At 37.8% G+C, this 19,201-nt stretch overlaps 1 protein-coding gene across 1 annotated transcript in view; it reads left to right on the forward strand.

The window, feature by feature from the left end:
* LOC140165027 (vacuolar fusion protein CCZ1 homolog) overlaps positions 1-18,637 on the forward strand; it is a 45,295-nt gene extending 26,658 nt beyond the window's left edge. The window contains exons 5-15 of the mRNA XM_072188441.1: positions 5,744-5,827; positions 8,624-8,754; positions 9,304-9,348; positions 11,361-11,442; positions 12,135-12,193; positions 12,866-12,977; positions 15,020-15,053; positions 15,743-15,857; positions 16,861-17,007; positions 17,644-17,771; positions 18,566-18,637. Coding sequence (XP_072044542.1) covers positions 5,744-5,827; positions 8,624-8,754; positions 9,304-9,348; positions 11,361-11,442; positions 12,135-12,193; positions 12,866-12,977; positions 15,020-15,053; positions 15,743-15,857; positions 16,861-17,007; positions 17,644-17,771; positions 18,566-18,621 — 993 coding nt within the window. The 3' untranslated portion in view covers positions 18,622-18,637. The remainder of the gene's footprint in view (positions 1-5,743; positions 5,828-8,623; positions 8,755-9,303; positions 9,349-11,360; positions 11,443-12,134; positions 12,194-12,865; positions 12,978-15,019; positions 15,054-15,742; positions 15,858-16,860; positions 17,008-17,643; positions 17,772-18,565) is intronic.
* Positions 18,638-19,201: the final 564 nt, after the last annotated feature.

The raw sequence follows: 19,201 nt of genomic DNA on the forward strand, positions 1-19,201 counted from the left end.
AGATGGTGAATACACGGGAGATCGGGCGATAGAATTTTTACCTCGAAGAATTCTCGTATACCTGAATCAGCTGTCAACCACGGACAATCTCAAAAACAACGACGACGTTCTGCAGGGAGGACAGGTTCTTGGGTCCTTCGATCTCACAACCGCCGCGTTCGGGGAATACTTCGTTTCGACCTATGAAAAGCCGAGTTTCAAAAAACTGCAAAACGGAACCATCCACGAGCTCGACTTCAACTTCAAAGTAGAATGGAAAAATTCTTGAAAGCTCGATAATCACGATCAACCGCTGGATTTGGAATTTGAAATCCAATAAAATAAAAGAAAGAATGTCTATCCGAGGACCAACGATCAAAAAAAAATCAACGTCAATAGCTGGCGAAGATGTAGATCTTTCCGCGTACGTCAAAAAAACTGGAGCGCGAATGACCGGAAGGATTAACATGGGAGGAAAAAAATAACTGGGTTGATGAATCAACCGAGCCGCAAGATGCAGCTACTATGGGTTCCGTGACCAGCATAAACTCATGGTTAAACGAAAGAAAAGTTTTGAAGGATGGCGACTCGATGACCGGCGAACTCGCTATGAGCGGCAATAGAGTCACGGGTCTCGAACTCCCACGGACAACGAGGACGCTGTGACAAAAGAGTACGTAGACCGGCAAATTGGACACGAGCACGATACCAGCTTGCATGTTTTGGGGAGATTCATGGTATGGATGAACGAAGGCGGAACGCACTATGTTTCCATCCGAGCCAAAAAAAACATCGACTTGGAGAGAGACAAGTTGATCGAAATTAAAAACGGAATGAACAAGACTTTTAACGCTAGGCCTATGCAAATTGGCATCACTGCTGGGTTACTGGATTTGCGAATCCGGAAAAGATTTGACCCCCATGCGACTCACTAGACCTTTAGAAATTTTCTTCAACAACCCACATTTTATTGTTCAGCCTTGGAACCTCTCTTTTTCGGTAAAATCGGGAGTGAACCCATGACGCCCCAGCAAACGCTTGTTCTTTGCGTTTCAGTCTAATCAGAATTTTTCATGTACCTAAATATTACTTGGACCAACGACTCAATATCGTTCAAAGTGCTAAATAGCAGCGCTGCAAACCCTCTTTTCCACATCCGTTCAAGCGGACACTACGATTATGCATCATGTCTCGATCGAGTCACGTTGAAAATAAGCTTTGCTTTTGGATCAACGGGGTTTCAGCAAATGTCTACAAAACTCAAGCCCTGGTAAGTCTTCTTGGAATCAACATGAATTTTGAGCAACTGGGAATACTTAGCTTCTACGAAAAAAATTTAACCAAGCAAGAAATCATACAGCATTTTGTTGAAAATCACATCTCGAATTTTACAGAGCACGAAGTTTTGCTGGACTAACGTGATATAAATAAATAAGCATGAAGAAACCTAACGCATCACCGCCACTTTATCCCGATCTTCCTCAGGAAAGCGAAGATCAAGGAGTTGAATTCCGACTAAAAAATATCGAAGAGATTAGGAATTTCTTGGACAACGAGGTTAACGAGAGGGAAAAATTGAGGAGAAAATACAAGGCAGCGTGGAACATGTTCTACAACACGGCTCAAGTTTCCGGGCTCATCGCGGTCGGATCTGGAACAGGGGCTGTGGGGACGCTGGCCAGTGGAATTGGCGCGATCGTGAGCATTCCACTCGGTGGAATCGCCATCGCTGGTGGTCTAGTTAGCGCGGCATGCGTAGCTCTTGGAAAGGCTACCATGAAAAAATTGGAAAAGCACGAAAGCGTAAAAGCGAGCGGCTGAGTCCAGTTTGAATACGGTAAATGATCTGGTGTCCAAAGCCCTCGAAGACGGACGGGTCAGCAACGAAGACTTCCACCACATTGGCGAGAGTTGGAAAACTACAGAGGTCACAAGGCTGGAATCAAGCACAGAACCAGAGCGGATCTAATTGAACTTACGGCTGATAGAGAACGTGAAATTCGCACAGAGGCGGAACAGGCTGGATTGGAAAGGGGAAAAAAAGAAGCTTTGGAGAGCCTCCGAAGTACATTGAATCCGTAGAAAATAAAAAATTAGAAATCAAACTTGTTTTGTATAAATAAAATGGGTTCTGATGATGAAATGTCAACCGCTGACGAATGGGCAGAAATTTGGAAAATTCCAAATTTAATGAGTAAAAACTGGATCGAAAATTTAAAAGAATTTGGAAAGTATCGGGACGAAATGTGGGATGATAAAGGAATTCCACACGGCGTTTGGAGATGGTATCATGACGAAGATAAACGCATAATGAAGGCTGAGATGGTGTTTGAAGGTAATAATCCCAAGTATTATACAAGTTTTAATAAAAACGGATTATTAGATAGAGAATGCACGATCGAAGACGGCGGAGTTTTGAATGGTACATTGTACGGCAAACCAAAACCTTGGGATCCCTGGATCGTTGAATGCGCTGCATTCGCGTCAACTTTTTTAGCTACAACCGTTTTTAATTGGATGGAGTAAACTATGGCAAAAAAAAAAAACCTCTTGTGATTATTAATCACAAGAGGTTTTTATTTTAATACTCATTCTACCTAAGATAGAATTTAAGTTCGTTTTGTACAAATAACCACGTTTAAATAAAATGGATCTTCCGGATCTAACGGATGTTAACTGGGTTGAGAACTTGAAAGCGTACGGAGAGTATCGAAAAGAAATGTGGGATGATAAAGAAAAACCATGCGGCGTTTGGAGATGGTACTATGACGAGAAAAAAACAAAAATAAAGGCTGAGTTGGAGTTTGATGATAATTATCCCACGTACATGACGTGTTGGTACAAAAACGGGTTAGTAAAAGCAGAAGGTAGATACAAAGATGGTGTACCTAGAGAACCGTGGGAATTTTGTGCTGTACGGGATCCTTTATTTACTGGATACGCCGCCTTTGTAGTAACCTACTTGATTACAACCATTTTAAACTGGGTGTGGTAAACTACAACAAAAAACCTCTTGTGATTAATAATCACAAGAGGTTTTTTTTATTTCTGCACGACCTACTCATTCTGTCTTTTTAGCATCGTTGTAGGCTTTTAAAATTTCTGTCATGCGTTTGGCTTCCATCCTAATTCTTCTCTCGGGAGAATCCAAAAGAGCACTAGTAAAAATCCAAAATGCTACGATCATCTTTTATTTGAATAAAAGATGGCAGATTCGATTTATTTTGAGCTCGCTGATAATGAAATATTCCAAAAACTGGAAGACTCGTCCAAAGGAGATTTTTATATGTGGAATGGTACTAGTCTAGGAAACCTGTTTGTTGCTGTCAGCGGTTACAACGGAAACAAAGTAAGAATTCAGGCAATCAACCTTTTGATGTGTTACATTAAGTGGTATAGGATAGATACAGGATGAGATTGTGTTTAAGACCACCTTGGATTTTTCCTGAAAGGACAGAGGAGTTCGAGGTTTTGAAAAAGACTCTTGAGTTTGTTACGAATGAACCACCGAAAAAAAAAAAAAGATATGACTATGTTAAAAAATTATCAAGACAAATTTGGTCTTGTGGATAATTTTTGTGAAATAATATATTAAAAGTAAAAATCAAAAATTTTTTGATAATACAGGACGTGGTAAAAAATTGGTAGTGCTCCATTCTTTGCAGAGTTTGGCGATATTTTCGCCCACAGTTCGCTGCACACCTCATCGCGCCTTCAAAATCGGTGGCGCCAGATTCTTTGCAGAGTATGACGATATTTTCGTATCCACGAATGCAGCACCCCTCATCGCGGAGTCAAAATCGGTGGCGCCCCACTCTATACAGAGCTTGACGATGTTTTCGCGTCCACGTATTGCAGCACACTTCATCGTAATGTCGTTAAATTTAAGAGCACCGGATTCTTTACAGAGTCTGACCTGGTTTTCATTACCGATTATCGCAGCACCTATCATCCCAAGGTCACAATAAGTAACTCCCAATTCTTTACAGACTTTATCTAAGTTTTTATAATCGGGTAATGAGACCCAAAGTGTTTCATCATTATCATTCTTAACAGGGTAGTATAACCCCGAGCTAAGTGACTCATATGAACCGAATTTTGTAATTTTAGCTAGTGTTTGTAATTCATCCATTTTGTTTTTTATTAATTGGGATTTTCTTAAACTAAAAATTATTTTTTATTAATCGCAAAAAAAAATTAAAATAATTTTTCCAAAAATTATTTTAATTTTTTTTGAGGATTTTTGAATTTTGAGATGCAGGGGGATTTTTTCCCCTGCATTTTTTTTTGGATAAGTTGAAATGCAGGGGAAATTTTTCCGTGTAATTTGGATTGGGGTGAATTAAAAATACAAGAATGTTTTTCTGTGTAATCCTGTGTTGTTATTTTTTCTGTGTAATGCTGTGTAAATTGTTTTTCTGTGTAATCCTGTGTAAATTGTTTTTCTGTGTAATCCTGTGTAAATTGTTTTTCTGTGTAATCCTGTGTAAATTGTTTTTCTGTGTAATCCTGTGTTGTTATTTTTTCTGTGTAATCCTGTGTAAATTATTGTTCTGTGTAATCCTGTTATTGTTCTGTGTAATCCTGTGTAAATTGTTTTTCTGTGTAATCCTGTGTAAATTGTTTTTCTGTGTAATCCTGTGTAAATTATTTTTCTGTGTAATCCTGTGTAAATTATTTTTCTGTGTAATCCTGTGTAAATTGTTTTTCTGTGTAATCCTGTGTAAATTGTTTTTCTGTGTAATCCTGTGTAAATTATTTTTCTGTGTAATCCTGTGTAAATTGTTTTTCTGTGTAATCCTGTGTAAATTGTTTTTCTGTGTAATCCTGTGTAAATTGTTTTTCTGTGTAATTCTGTGTAAATTGTTTTTCTGTGTAATCCTGTGTAAATTGTTTTTCTGTGTAATTCTGTGTTGTTATTTTTGAACAATTTACAGGGAAGAATACAGGGAAGCTTAAGGTAAAATAATACAGGGGAATAACAGGGTATTAAAAATTTTGTGTGTATTTTTTGTGTTAAGAGGTTTTTTTAAATTTTTACAGGGGAAATACAAGGGTGTCCTAGTATCCCCTTTTTTACCCTACTCATTGTAGTAACATAAGGCTATCATATACTGAAAACACCAAAGGTCTAGCAAGAGGTTTTGTGAGGTGTATTTTCTTATGTATTTTATTGTTTTTCACTCCATGTTTTTGCCTTTATCTCAGTTTCAAATTTGCCGCCTTTGGACTGTGGACCAGATTGTGTCACATATAATTTAGAATATAATTTACATATTATTTAGAATGGCAACAATTTGACAACTCAAACTGTGAAGTGAGGTCTATGTACATGTAGCTCAGTTTTGGAGAAAATCATAAAAAAGCATGATTTTGACCCAAAATTTTATGGACAACATAAACAAATATGGCATAAATATCATTTATTATATGTGATGTGAATTTTATGTGATGTGAAAACCCTTGGCACGTTACCCTCTTTTGTTTTATAAAGATACTAAAGACTAAAAACATTTCTTTATTTTTTTAAGCCTTCTTCATAAATTTTGATGTTGAAGTCACAGGTACAAAATGAAAACAGTTCTAAAACGAGTTTGTTTACAAATCTCAAAAATTGGAAATGTCACCATATTTTCTTTTCCTTTTTTTTTCTTTCATTTTTTCCTTTTTGTTACTCAAAAAAAGGAGGGAGGCAGGACCGGTGTCCCGGCCGAAATTCATTGCTAATGATAATATCTTACTTCTATTATTCTTGCTGTTACAGTTATTTATGGGTACTTTCACCAGTATTGTTGAAAATAATGGACTTGAACAACTCAAACACAGACTAGGACATTTTTACAGCAGGGTAAGTGTGCGATAAATCGGCGGCTTCTATCCATAGTGGCATAAGGTGATTTTTGGTAATGTTTTGTTGTAAAAAAATTGGCACATGTGTTTTTAATGATGTTCTCTTTCATTTTGCTAAGAAGTCTCAGCAGCAAAATTAGCTAATTAATTAACTCTCTTCACACGGGTGTCGACTGCAGACGACAAGTTTCACAAATTTTTTAAAAATTCAAAAATTTCAGAAATGTAAATTTTCATGACCATATTTGGAATCAGCATAAGAAATGCATTAAAATGAGTACAAACAAGCCTAGTATTGATTCAGTAGTTCTTAAGATAGCTCTTGATATTTTGAGAAAATATTTCAAAACTTGAACTTTTTCCATTGAAGTGCATGGCTAGCACGCAGAGCATTAATAATTAATTAAACAAAGGAATATCAGCAAAATGAATATCATCTTGGCTTCATTCCACAGTGGTGTAAGGCAGTGGCGGTGCCACATGGGGGGAAATGCCCCCAATTTAGAACTCTTTCCCCCTGTCCCCCCGTAAAACCCAAAATTACGAAAATGTGCACTTTTTGCGGCAATTTTGTTGATTTTCCCCCTGAAATTCACTTTGCCCCCCCCAATTCCCCCGTAAAAAAATTCCTGGGCGCCGCCACTGGTGTAAGGTGACCTTGTGCCACTATGGAATGAAGTCAACCTTAAGTAATACCATAGGGATGTAAACATTGGACTATGCCAGTTGAAATCCATATGGAAGACATAATCCTGCACATGGGGAATGTACATTTCAAATACAGGGTGTTGCGTGTCTACACGACACAGGGTCAGAAATAACCCTTTTCCCAGATTCGGTACCTTACCTTAACTTTAAATACACACTATAAAAAGGAAGGGTTTTCACAACAATGATGTAAACTTTCAAACTGTCTAGGGTTTTAATCAATAAACAACATTTGTATGGTAAGTCAAGTGTGGTACAAGAATAAACATATTCACTCTTCAGATCTGTTACTACAAGTATTATGCAATATCATTCATGATATGAACTTAAATCTTAGATTTAAGATTAGCCTAGGGCCCACTCAATATCTGATTCTAAAGTCCTTTCACTGTGAAGTTGAAGACTGGATGATCTTACTAGTAAGCTTACTGCTGGTGATCTTAGATGCGGTTTAAGATGACAAAATTACACACTGTACAAGGCGTTCAGCGTAATGTTAGTTCGGGTACCTGATCATGATCGTAAACAAGCGTTGCAAGGGCTAGCCCAAAACTATTTTTATTGCGAGTGCAAAGCTTTCCCAAATCAACTCACAAAACAGCCGATGTGTGTCCAAGCCATTTAATTGCAGATGTAGCACCTACAGGAGCTTATCCTACAGATCTCCATACCAACGCCGAACAAGATCCCCTTTATTTCAGGATCAAACATTACACAATAGTTCGGACAAGTTCGAGAAACATCTCGTCTGCTCATGTCACCATTTTTCTCTCCACGCTATCCTTGAGTTCAACCCTGGGGTCAACATCGTAACCAATCAACAACCGAGGGCGTGCATCATCTTTTGCAGTATCCAGAAGTTGCAATGTTTCAAAATGAGATATGATCATTAAATGCACCTCCATAACATCCCCCTTCATCAAGAAAGAAAGTTGGATCTTATAAGACAACTTTCGTGAATGAGGATCAAATCATCACACTTATCCCATGTGATATCATGTACGCACATATAACATTGTTGGATATACCTTTAACATTTTCTTTCATAAGAATGCAATGAACACTATTTTATCTGATCCTGCAACAAGGGTTACCTGAATGGGTGATTCCATTTGAAATCTACAATCCCTGTGTGGGAGATTAAGGTCATGTCTTCCACAGGGGGTGTATGGGTTTCAACTGAAATAGCTATTACGAAAGCTTTATACTGTGAAGGTGTCAAAATTATACATTAAAAAGAATTTGATGTTGTCATAGAATTCAATCAGGAGTATCAACTTGCACAAAATAAATGAGTGTTTGTGTTTTGTTCTAGTATCTTGCTACGATCTGCGATTGAATATGAGTGACATCCTGTCAGTATCAACTTGCACAAAATAAATCAGTGTTTGTGTTTTGTTCTAGTATCTTGCTACTCTGCGATTGAATATGAGTGACATCCTGTCAGTATCAACTTGCAGTGTTTGTGTTTTGTTCTAGTATCTTGCCACTCTGCGATTGAATATGAGTGACATCCTGTCAGTATCAACTTGCAGTGTTTGTGTTTTGTTCTAGTATCTTGCTACTCTGCGATTGAATATGAGTGACATCCTGTCAGTATCAACTTGCACAAAATAAATCAGTGTTTGTGTTTTGTTCTAGTATCTTGCTTCTCTGCGATTGAATATGAGTGACATCCTGTCAGTATCAACTTGCACAAAATAAATCAGTGTGGTGCACGGCGGTTGAACACGGTGGACGCCGGATCATGAAACGAGCTACTCTGCGATTGAATATGAGTGACATCCTGTCAGTATCAACTTGCTGTGTTTGTGTTTTGTTCTAGTATCTTGCTACTCTGCGATTGAATATGAGTGACATCCTGTCAGTATCAACTTGCACAAAATAAATCAGTGTTTGAGTTTTGTTCTAGTATCTTGCTACTCTGCGATTGAATATGAGTGACATCCTGTCAGTATCAACTTGCACAAAATAAATCAGTGTTTGTGTTTTATTCTAGTATCTTGCTACTCTGCGATTGAATATGAGTGACATCCTGTCAGTATCAACTTGCACAAAATAAATCAGTGTTTGTGTTTTGTTCTAGTATCTTGCTACTCTGCGATTGAATATGAGTGACATCCTGGAGATACATAACGGTATTCAGTTCCTACCTTTGGACAAGAACACCTATCTCAGAATACAGTGTTTCATTAACCTTATCGAGGCAACATTTAGGTAAGAAGTAAACTTACAGGCTGTATCAAAATGTTTGGTACCCATCAGTTTTTGGTTTTTTATTGGCAAGCCTGTTCTTCAATATGCAGCATTGGATCCTCTTGAAATGCCCGCAATTGATAGTTTTATGACCTTTCGTAACATTCATCATTTATAAATAAGGTACCTCATATGTTGCATTTTGTTGTGGAAGTCTTGTCCATAATCACTGGAAACTGATGGGTACCAATCATATTGATACACCCTGTATATTGTATCTATCTTAGTTTGTATCGTGAGCACCTATGCTTCAGTTATAGCAAATGTCAATGTGTAAATCAAAAATTATACTTTTGAACAGTTTAAGAAGCTCCTGAAGAGCCACCTATTTTAGGATGTTGGTACGAAAATATAAATATAACTAATTGATTGATTGATTGTACAGCTTCAAGTAGCTTCAAAAACCATAGTGTATGATTTTGTGACAACAATTTCAAGTTTTCTATGTCATAATTTTAATCATATTTCAAAAAAATATTACTTGTATTTCTTTTTTCTCTTTTCTTACAGTCAAATAAAATATGCTGCATTCCTGTATAATGATCAGCTTGTTTGGTAAGTGTCCATTTATTAGTTTCAAATAACATATGGCTCAACCATGGATTCTCCAGTACTTTCATACTAGAGTGTATTCAATAAACCCAAGCAGAACGAGAGTTGCTAAGTAACTGCTATCCAAACCATAAACACATGCATGATCACACAACAAGTGTTCAATTTCCCCATAGCTTCCCACGTTGTACACTCATCAGTCAAATTTGGCGGTGTTGGTTTGTTTGCCCTCCAAATTATAGCATCGTTCACTTTGTGTTGAACATTGTATGTGAGCCTCATCACTGTAATCACATAAAGATCACTGTGATATCATATCAAGAGGTCACTTTCCAGATTAAGCTAAACAGCCTATGTGGAGGAAATTTATGCATGAGCAATCACATCAATGACATAGTAATGAATACCCTCTATAGCATAACCCACTCGTTTGCGCAAGTCATTTGATAGCTTTTGGAGCCCTTTTCGTTCCCAGCAGTTCTGTTGTAATTATGTTCATTAATTGACTGCAAGATACATGTACACTTACAGTTATGGCTCTGTGTACACAAAACCGACGGCTCAACATCCCCTCCTACATGCACCATTTGGAAAATGGAGTGGAACAGATGTTGGTAATTAAAATCCAGATTTCCCCCATCAGTATCTCATCAAGTCCCCACATACCAGGACCTCATGCGCCAACAACAAATAACTTAAATATTAGGCCAGGCTCCACCTTTGTTCTGTTTCATAACCACTAAGGTATAGGAACTGGTTTTTTTTGCTATTGCCCCTCACAGCGTCATCATCCCTATATCTTTGTGTCAAAAATTGCCGTGATAGTACGATGAATCCTCTCGTTTTTCAACAGCTACGCATGGCGATTTTGTTCGAGATAGGCCAAGCGACTCAGGCTAAGCATACCATATTACACACGATATGAGATTCCACAGAGCCTGCCACATAGTGTCTATTCTATGTTTTTACGATTTGTGCATGATCAGTATCCCATATGATATTTCTATTACAAGAAAATTTGATTTGTTGTCAGGTAAATCCCAGGTTTTATTTTTAATACACTAACTGGGAATTTTAAAAATACACTAATTAGCGGGGACCGATATTTTGCTGTGGATATATTTTACTGCATTTTATAAGTAACGATTTTGATCTTCAAAATAAAAATTGTGATATATTGAACTGTTTGAGAATTCCAATTCTATAAAGGAACACCTGTATTAGAAAATTAAATCACAAGTCATACAATACTCACTATGGCACTTTCTTTATCTACGTCAATAATAGAATATCGATTTCAACCGAATTGAATACATCGCTCAATTTTGAGTTAGTAGTTCACCACTGAGCGATCCAGCTATTGATTGCTAGCCAATCAGATAGAACTCCTTTTCTTTCGTTTGGTGAAATACCACTCCCCGTCGCTCACCAACGGAGTATTAAGTTTATATTTATAATATAGGGTGTCGACACTGTGCCTCTCTTAAGACGTATTATATTCATGCTTGCTGAAATAGCATTCTATGCAAATTTTGTTAAACTATTGTATGTGGTTCTTATTTTATGAGCCTTTTAAAAGGAAAGAACACTATAACTTCATTTTAGGCCATGTTAAGCACTTAAATATGCTTAGCATGGCCTAAAATGAAGTTATAGTGCTCTTTCCAGCCTTCTCTTATCTTCATCTTCATTAGACTTTACATGTAAAATGGAAAGGTCCATTAAAAAAAGAATTGCATTTAATTTAGTAACAAAATGCTAATTGAGCAAGTATGTATGCAAAGCACTAGTTTTCAAGAGGGGGCTATACACTTTTTTCTAAATGTATTGTATATGTCCCTGGTATGTATCGGTCTTGTCAAAAAGAAAAACCCCACTTGAAACAAAAAAAAGGTAGTTCCCCCTACTTGTATGTCCTCACTTACCACAAGCAGCAGTACAACTTTGTCCTACAATTATTGATTTCAATAAAGGAATATTCTTGTAATGATTTCTGTGTGATTCATTTTTTGTAGGAGTGGTCTAGAGCAAGATGATATGAGGATATTATATAAGTATTTAACAACAAGTCTTTTCCCTTCATCATTAGATACAGAGGTAAGTCGGTGGTTTTTTTCTGTTCTCCCATGATGTCCAGAGTAAGGTGTTTAAGAGTCTGGTATAACCTGGTTTTGAACTGGATGTGAGGTCTTTGTCATAGTCACTGCATCTGGTCCACAATTCAAATGCAGTAATTAATGGACAGCAGATTTTTTTAAAAATTGTGGGATTGAACCAGGGACCTCTTGTACCAGAGTCAAAGACCTTAACTGCTGGGCCATACTGTTCTTGTAGAGTGTATTGGTGCACCAAATAAGTGAATGTTTCGGTCCATTGTTTCTAAGCAGAAGGTGATTAAAGGGGTATTTGTGATCCACAGCCTCATCCCCCCACTTTTCTATAAAAAAAGGTTGAGATTTTTATACCATTGGAAACTGCCTTGAACATAATGTTTGTGTGCAACAAATTTTGTTCAGATTCATTCGCTTGGCAAAAATGTCATCAAATTTGTATTTATGTTCTGTTAACAGAAGAAAATTACAACACAGTGGGGATCCTATGTAATAAAGTCATGTAATCATGCATAACTTGCAAATGTAAAATCAGAATCAACTGAAATTTTGGGAACAAGATTTTTTCGTGGATATCTACTGAGACATAAAATTTAAAAAAAGGATGATAGAATCATGAAATACTCCTTTAATAAGCATAAACTAAACCATATTTTAATACCTTATTTCTTGGTACAGTTAAAGGAACCACCTAAAAACCTTGCAGCGTCACAATCTGCTGCAGCTCATTACGGAAAGTAAGTCATTATCATTAACCCCATGAGAACTACCTGCCGATTGGCCAAAAAGAAGTTTTCATTATCAATTAGACCAATCAGCAATATTGTTAGAATAATTTCACTCCACAAAAAATTGGGGTGAATTATTTGCAAAGCTCCATTCTGATTGGTGATTAAAGTGAAGATATCATGTAATTGACCAATCAGAGGCAATGTTAGATCGGCAGGTAGAGCTCAGGGGGTTAAAGATACTATGTGTCAAAATCTTGTTTTATTTTTCGTCTGCACTATTTATCAAACATAGTATGTGTATGTATATACACAGAAAGTGATAATTGGCATTGCATCGGCTCTTTCTGTAAATATTGCATTGAGGTGACTCTGCAGAATAGATATTGTCTTATTTTTTTAAATTCTTGACCAAATAATTGGACTAAAATTTTGGACTAAAAATATCCTTATAGCTATGAATTGTAATATTTTTGGCCTAATTAAGGCCAATACCCACAAAAAAAAGGTTAAAAAATGTTCTTGGAATGGAGTTTAAGGAATCTAGATTACACAAAAGACACAAAATTGAGGCAAAATATAGGGTTTTTTTTGTGGTCTAATACAGTACTCAAGATTTGAAATGGCAACCTATAATATCAGTAGACTAAAATAATTTGTTGTGCTATTTTTTTGCTTCAGATTTGTGACAGGTCCTCCAGATTTAAATGATGCCACCAAGCTAGGACGAGTACCAAAGATCTATGTCAACACAGACTCACAGTCAGATGAATTTCATCTGGTTGTTTATAGGGTATGTATTAAGCTTGTTTTCGACACATAATTTCTAATTCAACACTTCGTCGGGGAAAAAAATCGACACATGTCGAAACTCGTAATGAGATTTAGAAATGCTGAAAAAGTCTATAGATAAGCGTAAAATCATGCAGATTTGAGTTATGATTGCCGACTTCCGGTGTAAACATACTTCCTGGTTCGTTCTACTTCCGGGGTCGGGTCAACTTCGGGAGGTAATTTTTGACTTTCCGATGAAAACATGATCGTACGGTAAGCTTATTCGAACAAAATAACATGGAAATTTTTTTATATGTGACATAAAGTGTCGAAAAAGGACAATTTATTTTGACATGTCGGTTTTAAAGTTATATCGACAATAATGCGACACATGCGACAGTGGATAACAGGCCTAGTATGTATAAATGAGCTATGCCAGTTGAAATCCATACACCCCTATGGAAGACCAAGTATAAGTATGATCATTAAGTCGCTCGTGGCCAGATGCTGGATGGGAGACCAAGTATAAGTATATCGCCCGTCACTATTTATACATATCATCATCACGATAAAGATTTAATATTGTGATATATTGCAGGGCGCGATTTCGCCCAAGCCTACTCTCCTATAGATTGAATATCAGAGTCGGTTCTAGTCTCCTCCGCAGCCAGTTTGGTTACGCTCACTCCACACAAACAGTCTGCCAATGACCACGTATATGCCGTTTCTGATTAGCTAAGAGGGCGACAATGCAAAGTCTATGAGAACCTGACCAGAAGCGATGCATCCGGGAACTTGATTGCCAGTGGGTTGAACTCCTGGCTGAATAATCAGATATGCGAGCATCACATGCTGGATGATGACATCATGGGAAAAGTGCTAGCCAATCAAAAAGAACTTGTTCATTATCATTGGCAGACTGTTTGTGTGGAGGGAGCAGAACCAAACTGGCTGCCATGGAGACTAAGTCAGATCATGAGTGTAGTCATGACATAAATCATGTCTTTTGACTTTAAACATTTTCTCTCATGGAATGCCCAGTAAGTTGAAAGTGTCTGCTTTACACCTGTATTGATTAAGATATTCCAGTTGCAATGCATACACCCCCTATGGAAGTCATGCCATGGTCTTAATCTTCCACACAGGTAGTGTGAATTTCATATTGGGTCACCTGAATAGTGAAGCTTAAGGACATGTCTTCCATTTGGGGTGTATGGATTTCAACTGGAATAGCCCATTTCTTATTGCAGTGCCACCTCCCCAGAATCTGTTAAAAATGTAAAAAAGGAAGAGTCATAGATCGGTGGTACAGCATTCAGACCTGGCGACATCGCTCATCGTACGCATGAAGTCTCTTTTGTGTACACTCGCCCTATCTGTGCTAATTTGTTCATGCACCCCTTACTTAGTGTGATCCCCATTGGCAACCTGCCCACATTCCGCAGTATTGGAAGATCAAAGAATTAGGGATTCAATCATGTTTCACCGTTGTTCATCACCGTTTAACAACGATGCGTGACGCGTCGTCTGCGTGGTTTTTTCGTGAGGGCAGCTTTAGCTGCCCGAGCGTAGTAAACTCACGCAGACGCGCCGACGCGAAGTTGTTTTGGTGATGAACAATGGTGAAACATGATTGAATCCCTTTCAACAAAGAAAAGAAGCTAAATATCGTATAATTCACGATTATTTTATGAGGAATGTCAGTTAATCATTGCCACTCAGCCTTACAAAAACTTTGATGATTTCTCTTTTGATATCAGCAATGAAACTACAGAATAAAACGGCAATGTTTAGCCGCTACCTGAAAAATACTGAATTCAACTTGTAAGCTGGCATACGCACAAAGGTTCCAGGCATGACGCCAATTTTACGCGCTCTCGCCTAACGCAAGTCTCGCTTCGCGTTCAGCGTATACGCTTCAGTAAAAGTGTGGGTTCATCACGGCTTAACAACGGTTGGCTCCTGTACAAAGGTATAGGAAGAGTTGTTGAACAATCTATAATCTGCTATTGAATATGTTTGGTATTTTTACTTTTGTTTATTTGTCTACTTATCTTCCAGGCCCTGAGTGCAACTGTATGTCTCATGGTAGATGGTAAGTTATCAGCTCGTAAGAACAACCCTACTTGCACAGACCAGAAAACAAGGACCTCAATGAGGCATTAAAATGAACTTTATCCTATCTAACCGAAGACACACTCATCCATTTTGAATCGCCATACTGTGAACCCTAAGTACCCACAATTCATACTATCCTGCTGCGACCCTACCTGTACCCCTCGCCCTGTGAATCTGCGGCATACATATTTTTATGTTTTTACAATCTTCTCAGTCATTTCACGGAGGACCTCCTTGGTTCTTCTATTCACTGCCTGTGTGCAGTCTCGTTTGGATGGACATACAAATGTTCCATTGACACCTTTTTATGCATAAACATTCAATTGAGCCACTGTTTCCAATGACAGTTCTGAAAAATCCAATTTTATGGGTTTTTTGCCCAACACCAAAAAATGCTTTGTAACTTTAATCATTGATCCATTTAACATTAGTGAGGTATGTTTTTCAAATGGAATTGGCCAGGATTAATTATTTTGAAACCCATATTCCCCCATACACATGTTTGTCTTTACCTATAACTTCTACAACTGCAGTATTTGAAATGGAAGTTATGCAATTGTCTATTCTATTTTAAATCCACACATAGGGGGTATATGGATTTCAAGTGGAATAGCCCAGTGTCAATAATGATTTTGTTGTTGTTTGTTTGTTTGTTTATATCTGTAGGTACCACATTACCCTCCATTGAATGGTACAGAAACATAGATAGTTTTATAGGTCCACAGTTGAGCAGTTTGGCATCAGATATCAGTGAGCAATATAATACCAGAAAAACATCAAGGTATGTTGTTTGCTTTACTAAAGCATTTTCCACCCTGATGTGGCAGTGATGTTAAAGCGTTGAGGCAACTGCTTTGCGCCGCATCTATGCGGCATCTTCAGGCGTGTTCATGTGTACGCCAGCGCTTTGAGTGAACACTGGCCATTTGTGGCTATGCCAAATGAAATGCGTATTGACGTCACTGCCACATCACAGTGGAAAACTCTTCTGTGTGGTAGTGATGTCAAAATGCATCTCTGGAGTGCCAGAAAGCATACCAGTTGTGCCATCTTAACACTCAAGCGAGTGAGTGAATGAGTATTTCAAATGGAAGTCACCCAATTGTTTATTCTATTTAAAATCTATATTCCCTCTGTGGAAGACTTAAGCTTAACCCCATGAGAACTACCTGCTGATTGGTCAAAAAGAAGTTTTCATTATCAATTGGACCAATCAGCAACATTGTTAGAATAATTTCACTTCGCCAAAAAATTGGGGTGAATTATTTGCAACGCTCTATTCTGATTGGTGATTAAAGTAAAGATATCATATAATTGACCAATCAGAGGCAATGTTAGATTGGCAGGTAGTGCTCAGGGGGTTAATTTCCACAGGGGGTGTGGATTTCAAATGGAATAGCTTGATAGGCAGCAATAAAAGCAATTAAATATATATGAGACCTACAATAACATTTGTGACATGGTCAAGGGGAATGAGTCACTTGACAGCAATTTTCAATCAGAAGATTTTTACATCATTTTCTGGCACTTTACGAATACTACATTTTGATGCAAACCCCATCAAAATCGGACATCTGGTTAACGAATTATGAACAATTTATTAATTACTGAAAACAATATAAAGCAAAAGGATTTGAACACAGTTTTTTGCCAATATCTCAAAAACAATATTAGCGACATCGGACTCATTATTGTGGATTCAGGAAGAAAAGTATATCAAGTCATTAGCAATCGGCTGTTTTGATCAATACCATATAATTTATATTATTTTTTTTTGTAAGCAGTAATTCCAGTCAGGAATTCAAGTTCATCTACTTCAACCAAATGAACCTTGCCCAGAAGACCACAGTGCACAATCGCAAGACGGCAAGCGCCACCATCAGCCCAGAGATTGTACGACTAATTGCTGACATCAATGCCGATTTCACAAGGTAAGCAGATAGAGGATCAATTGTTGTACATAATTTTGTTCTAACTGATTTACTTGATGTACATGTAGATTTACATATTTTTGTAGAATCAAGTAAACTATGTCAAGAACCATAAAACCAGCTATAAAAAAAGCGGTCATTTATAGTGTACTATGCACGGGCATTATCCCACAAGCTTCAGCATACTTTACACCAATTTGCTGACCACTGCACAGTGTTGCAGTCAAGACCTCTATGTCTGAGACCGAGACCAAGACCTGCCCATCCGAGATCGAGATCGAGACCGAGACCAAACCTTCCGAGACCAAGACCACCCCTTCCGAGACCGAGACCACTAAGTTCCGAGACCACTAAGCTGACGTTTAAATTGAGAAAGTGTGGGGATGCTACGAAGGCTGTTTGGAAGCAAGTTCCAAACAGTTGGAGCAGCAAAATGAAATGAGCGTTCATCACCGGCTGATTAACCCGAGGAGTTTTGAGTAACTTTTCAGAGGATGATCGAAGGGAGCAGGAAGTTTGATAAGTACAAAACGCAGATGACAGGTATGGTGGTAAAGTGCTACACAGCAATTCAGAAAAATATCTTTGATGTATCCTCAACACAATTTTTTTGTTTTTTCTTGTTTCTCATTCCAGGTCAGGAGAAGATGGCGAGACATTGATGAAAACAATGTCTGATTGTTGGGTGGTTGGCAAGAAGTCTGATCAGAGGGAATTCTATGTTGTCATCAACCAGAAGAATGCTAACTTGATAGAAATCAATGGTAATTAAGCACCCATACATATACACTTCTTACACATACTTACATGCATAAAATATATTCAATATTCACCACTTGTATGACTGAACATTTGATATTCCAAATGGTTCCCATCCCTCTGATCAATGTTGAATCATGATTGGTTTTAGTTAGCCTTCGAAGAATTGGGTTATTCCAGTTTAAATTCCCCCACCATATGGAAGACATGACCTTAATCTCCCATACAGGGAGTGTAGATTTCAAATGGAGTTGCCCATTCAGGTAATTTGAAATTCACACTCCCTATGTAGGAGCTTAAGGTAATGTCTACCATAGGGGGTGTATGGATTTCAATTGGAATAGCCCAATCCAGCTTTAACCAGGGAGGTATACTTTGTTTGGTATTGTCCATATGGTTTCCTCAAGACAGTAACATCTATGTATGATACACACACAGTCAATGGTGGGTGTATCTGTAGGGCACAGTCACTTCGCGCCGCATCGCTCACTATAGGTGCACTGCCTTTGATCGTGCATGTATCACGCACAGCCGCTCACCGTCTCAAGAAAGCCAAATGGATTATAGTGATGTATGTGATAACCTAATCCACAGTGCATATACACACACTCCCCTACAATGGCATTTCTTTGGCACACTTGTGGCGCATCCGACTTTTAAAGCACTTAGACGACACTACTAAACTCTAGATGACACAAAGCATAGCGATAAAGCTTTGTGGAGTACAATGTCAATTGAATAGTAAAATGGAACTTGAATAGTCAATACTTATACAATTATTTCTCTATTTGTTTTTCAGAGGAAGTCAAGAGGCTGTGTGCAGCACATTTCACCAATATTTTCTTCTTGGATTAAATCGGTAAATCAACTATCGGACCATTTTCTTGTGGAAAAGAGGCTTTCTTGTAACCATCAGAACATTCTGTTATGGGCAAAGCTTACTCTTGCAATATGTTTATACAGAGCACTTCACTTTTGTTCCATGTGTCCCAGTCAACTGGTTGTTTCTACAGCTCTGCAAAGTGCAGGTATCTATTTACTCCACATACATTTAGTGAGGGTAACCGGAAATACTGAAATACTTATCTGTGACCTTAAAGGTCAGGCTTGGATTAAGATCGCTGTATTGTAGCTTATCACAGTTCAAGTAACTTTTAGTATACCCACTAAATTGTCACCTGTACTGTTTCTACTGGCTTGGAACGTCACAAAGTTTAGCCCACTGTATAACCACCTTGAAAGGTTACCTCATTCTTCACTGGAAATGTTTGTACTGAAACTGTTAATGCGTATTACCTCACATCACCTGTGAACCTTTCACTCTGCAGAAACACATTGTTACTCTCTGCCTTAATGCGAATGGCAAGTACATTATACAACCATGAATTGATTGACCAATTTGGGGGGTGTAAGGTTTCAAATTCACTAACTCAAC

This window comes from Amphiura filiformis, chromosome 11 (assembly GCF_039555335.1).
Source record: "Amphiura filiformis chromosome 11, Afil_fr2py, whole genome shotgun sequence".
NCBI classification, from domain to species: domain Eukaryota; kingdom Metazoa; phylum Echinodermata; class Ophiuroidea; order Amphilepidida; family Amphiuridae; genus Amphiura; species Amphiura filiformis.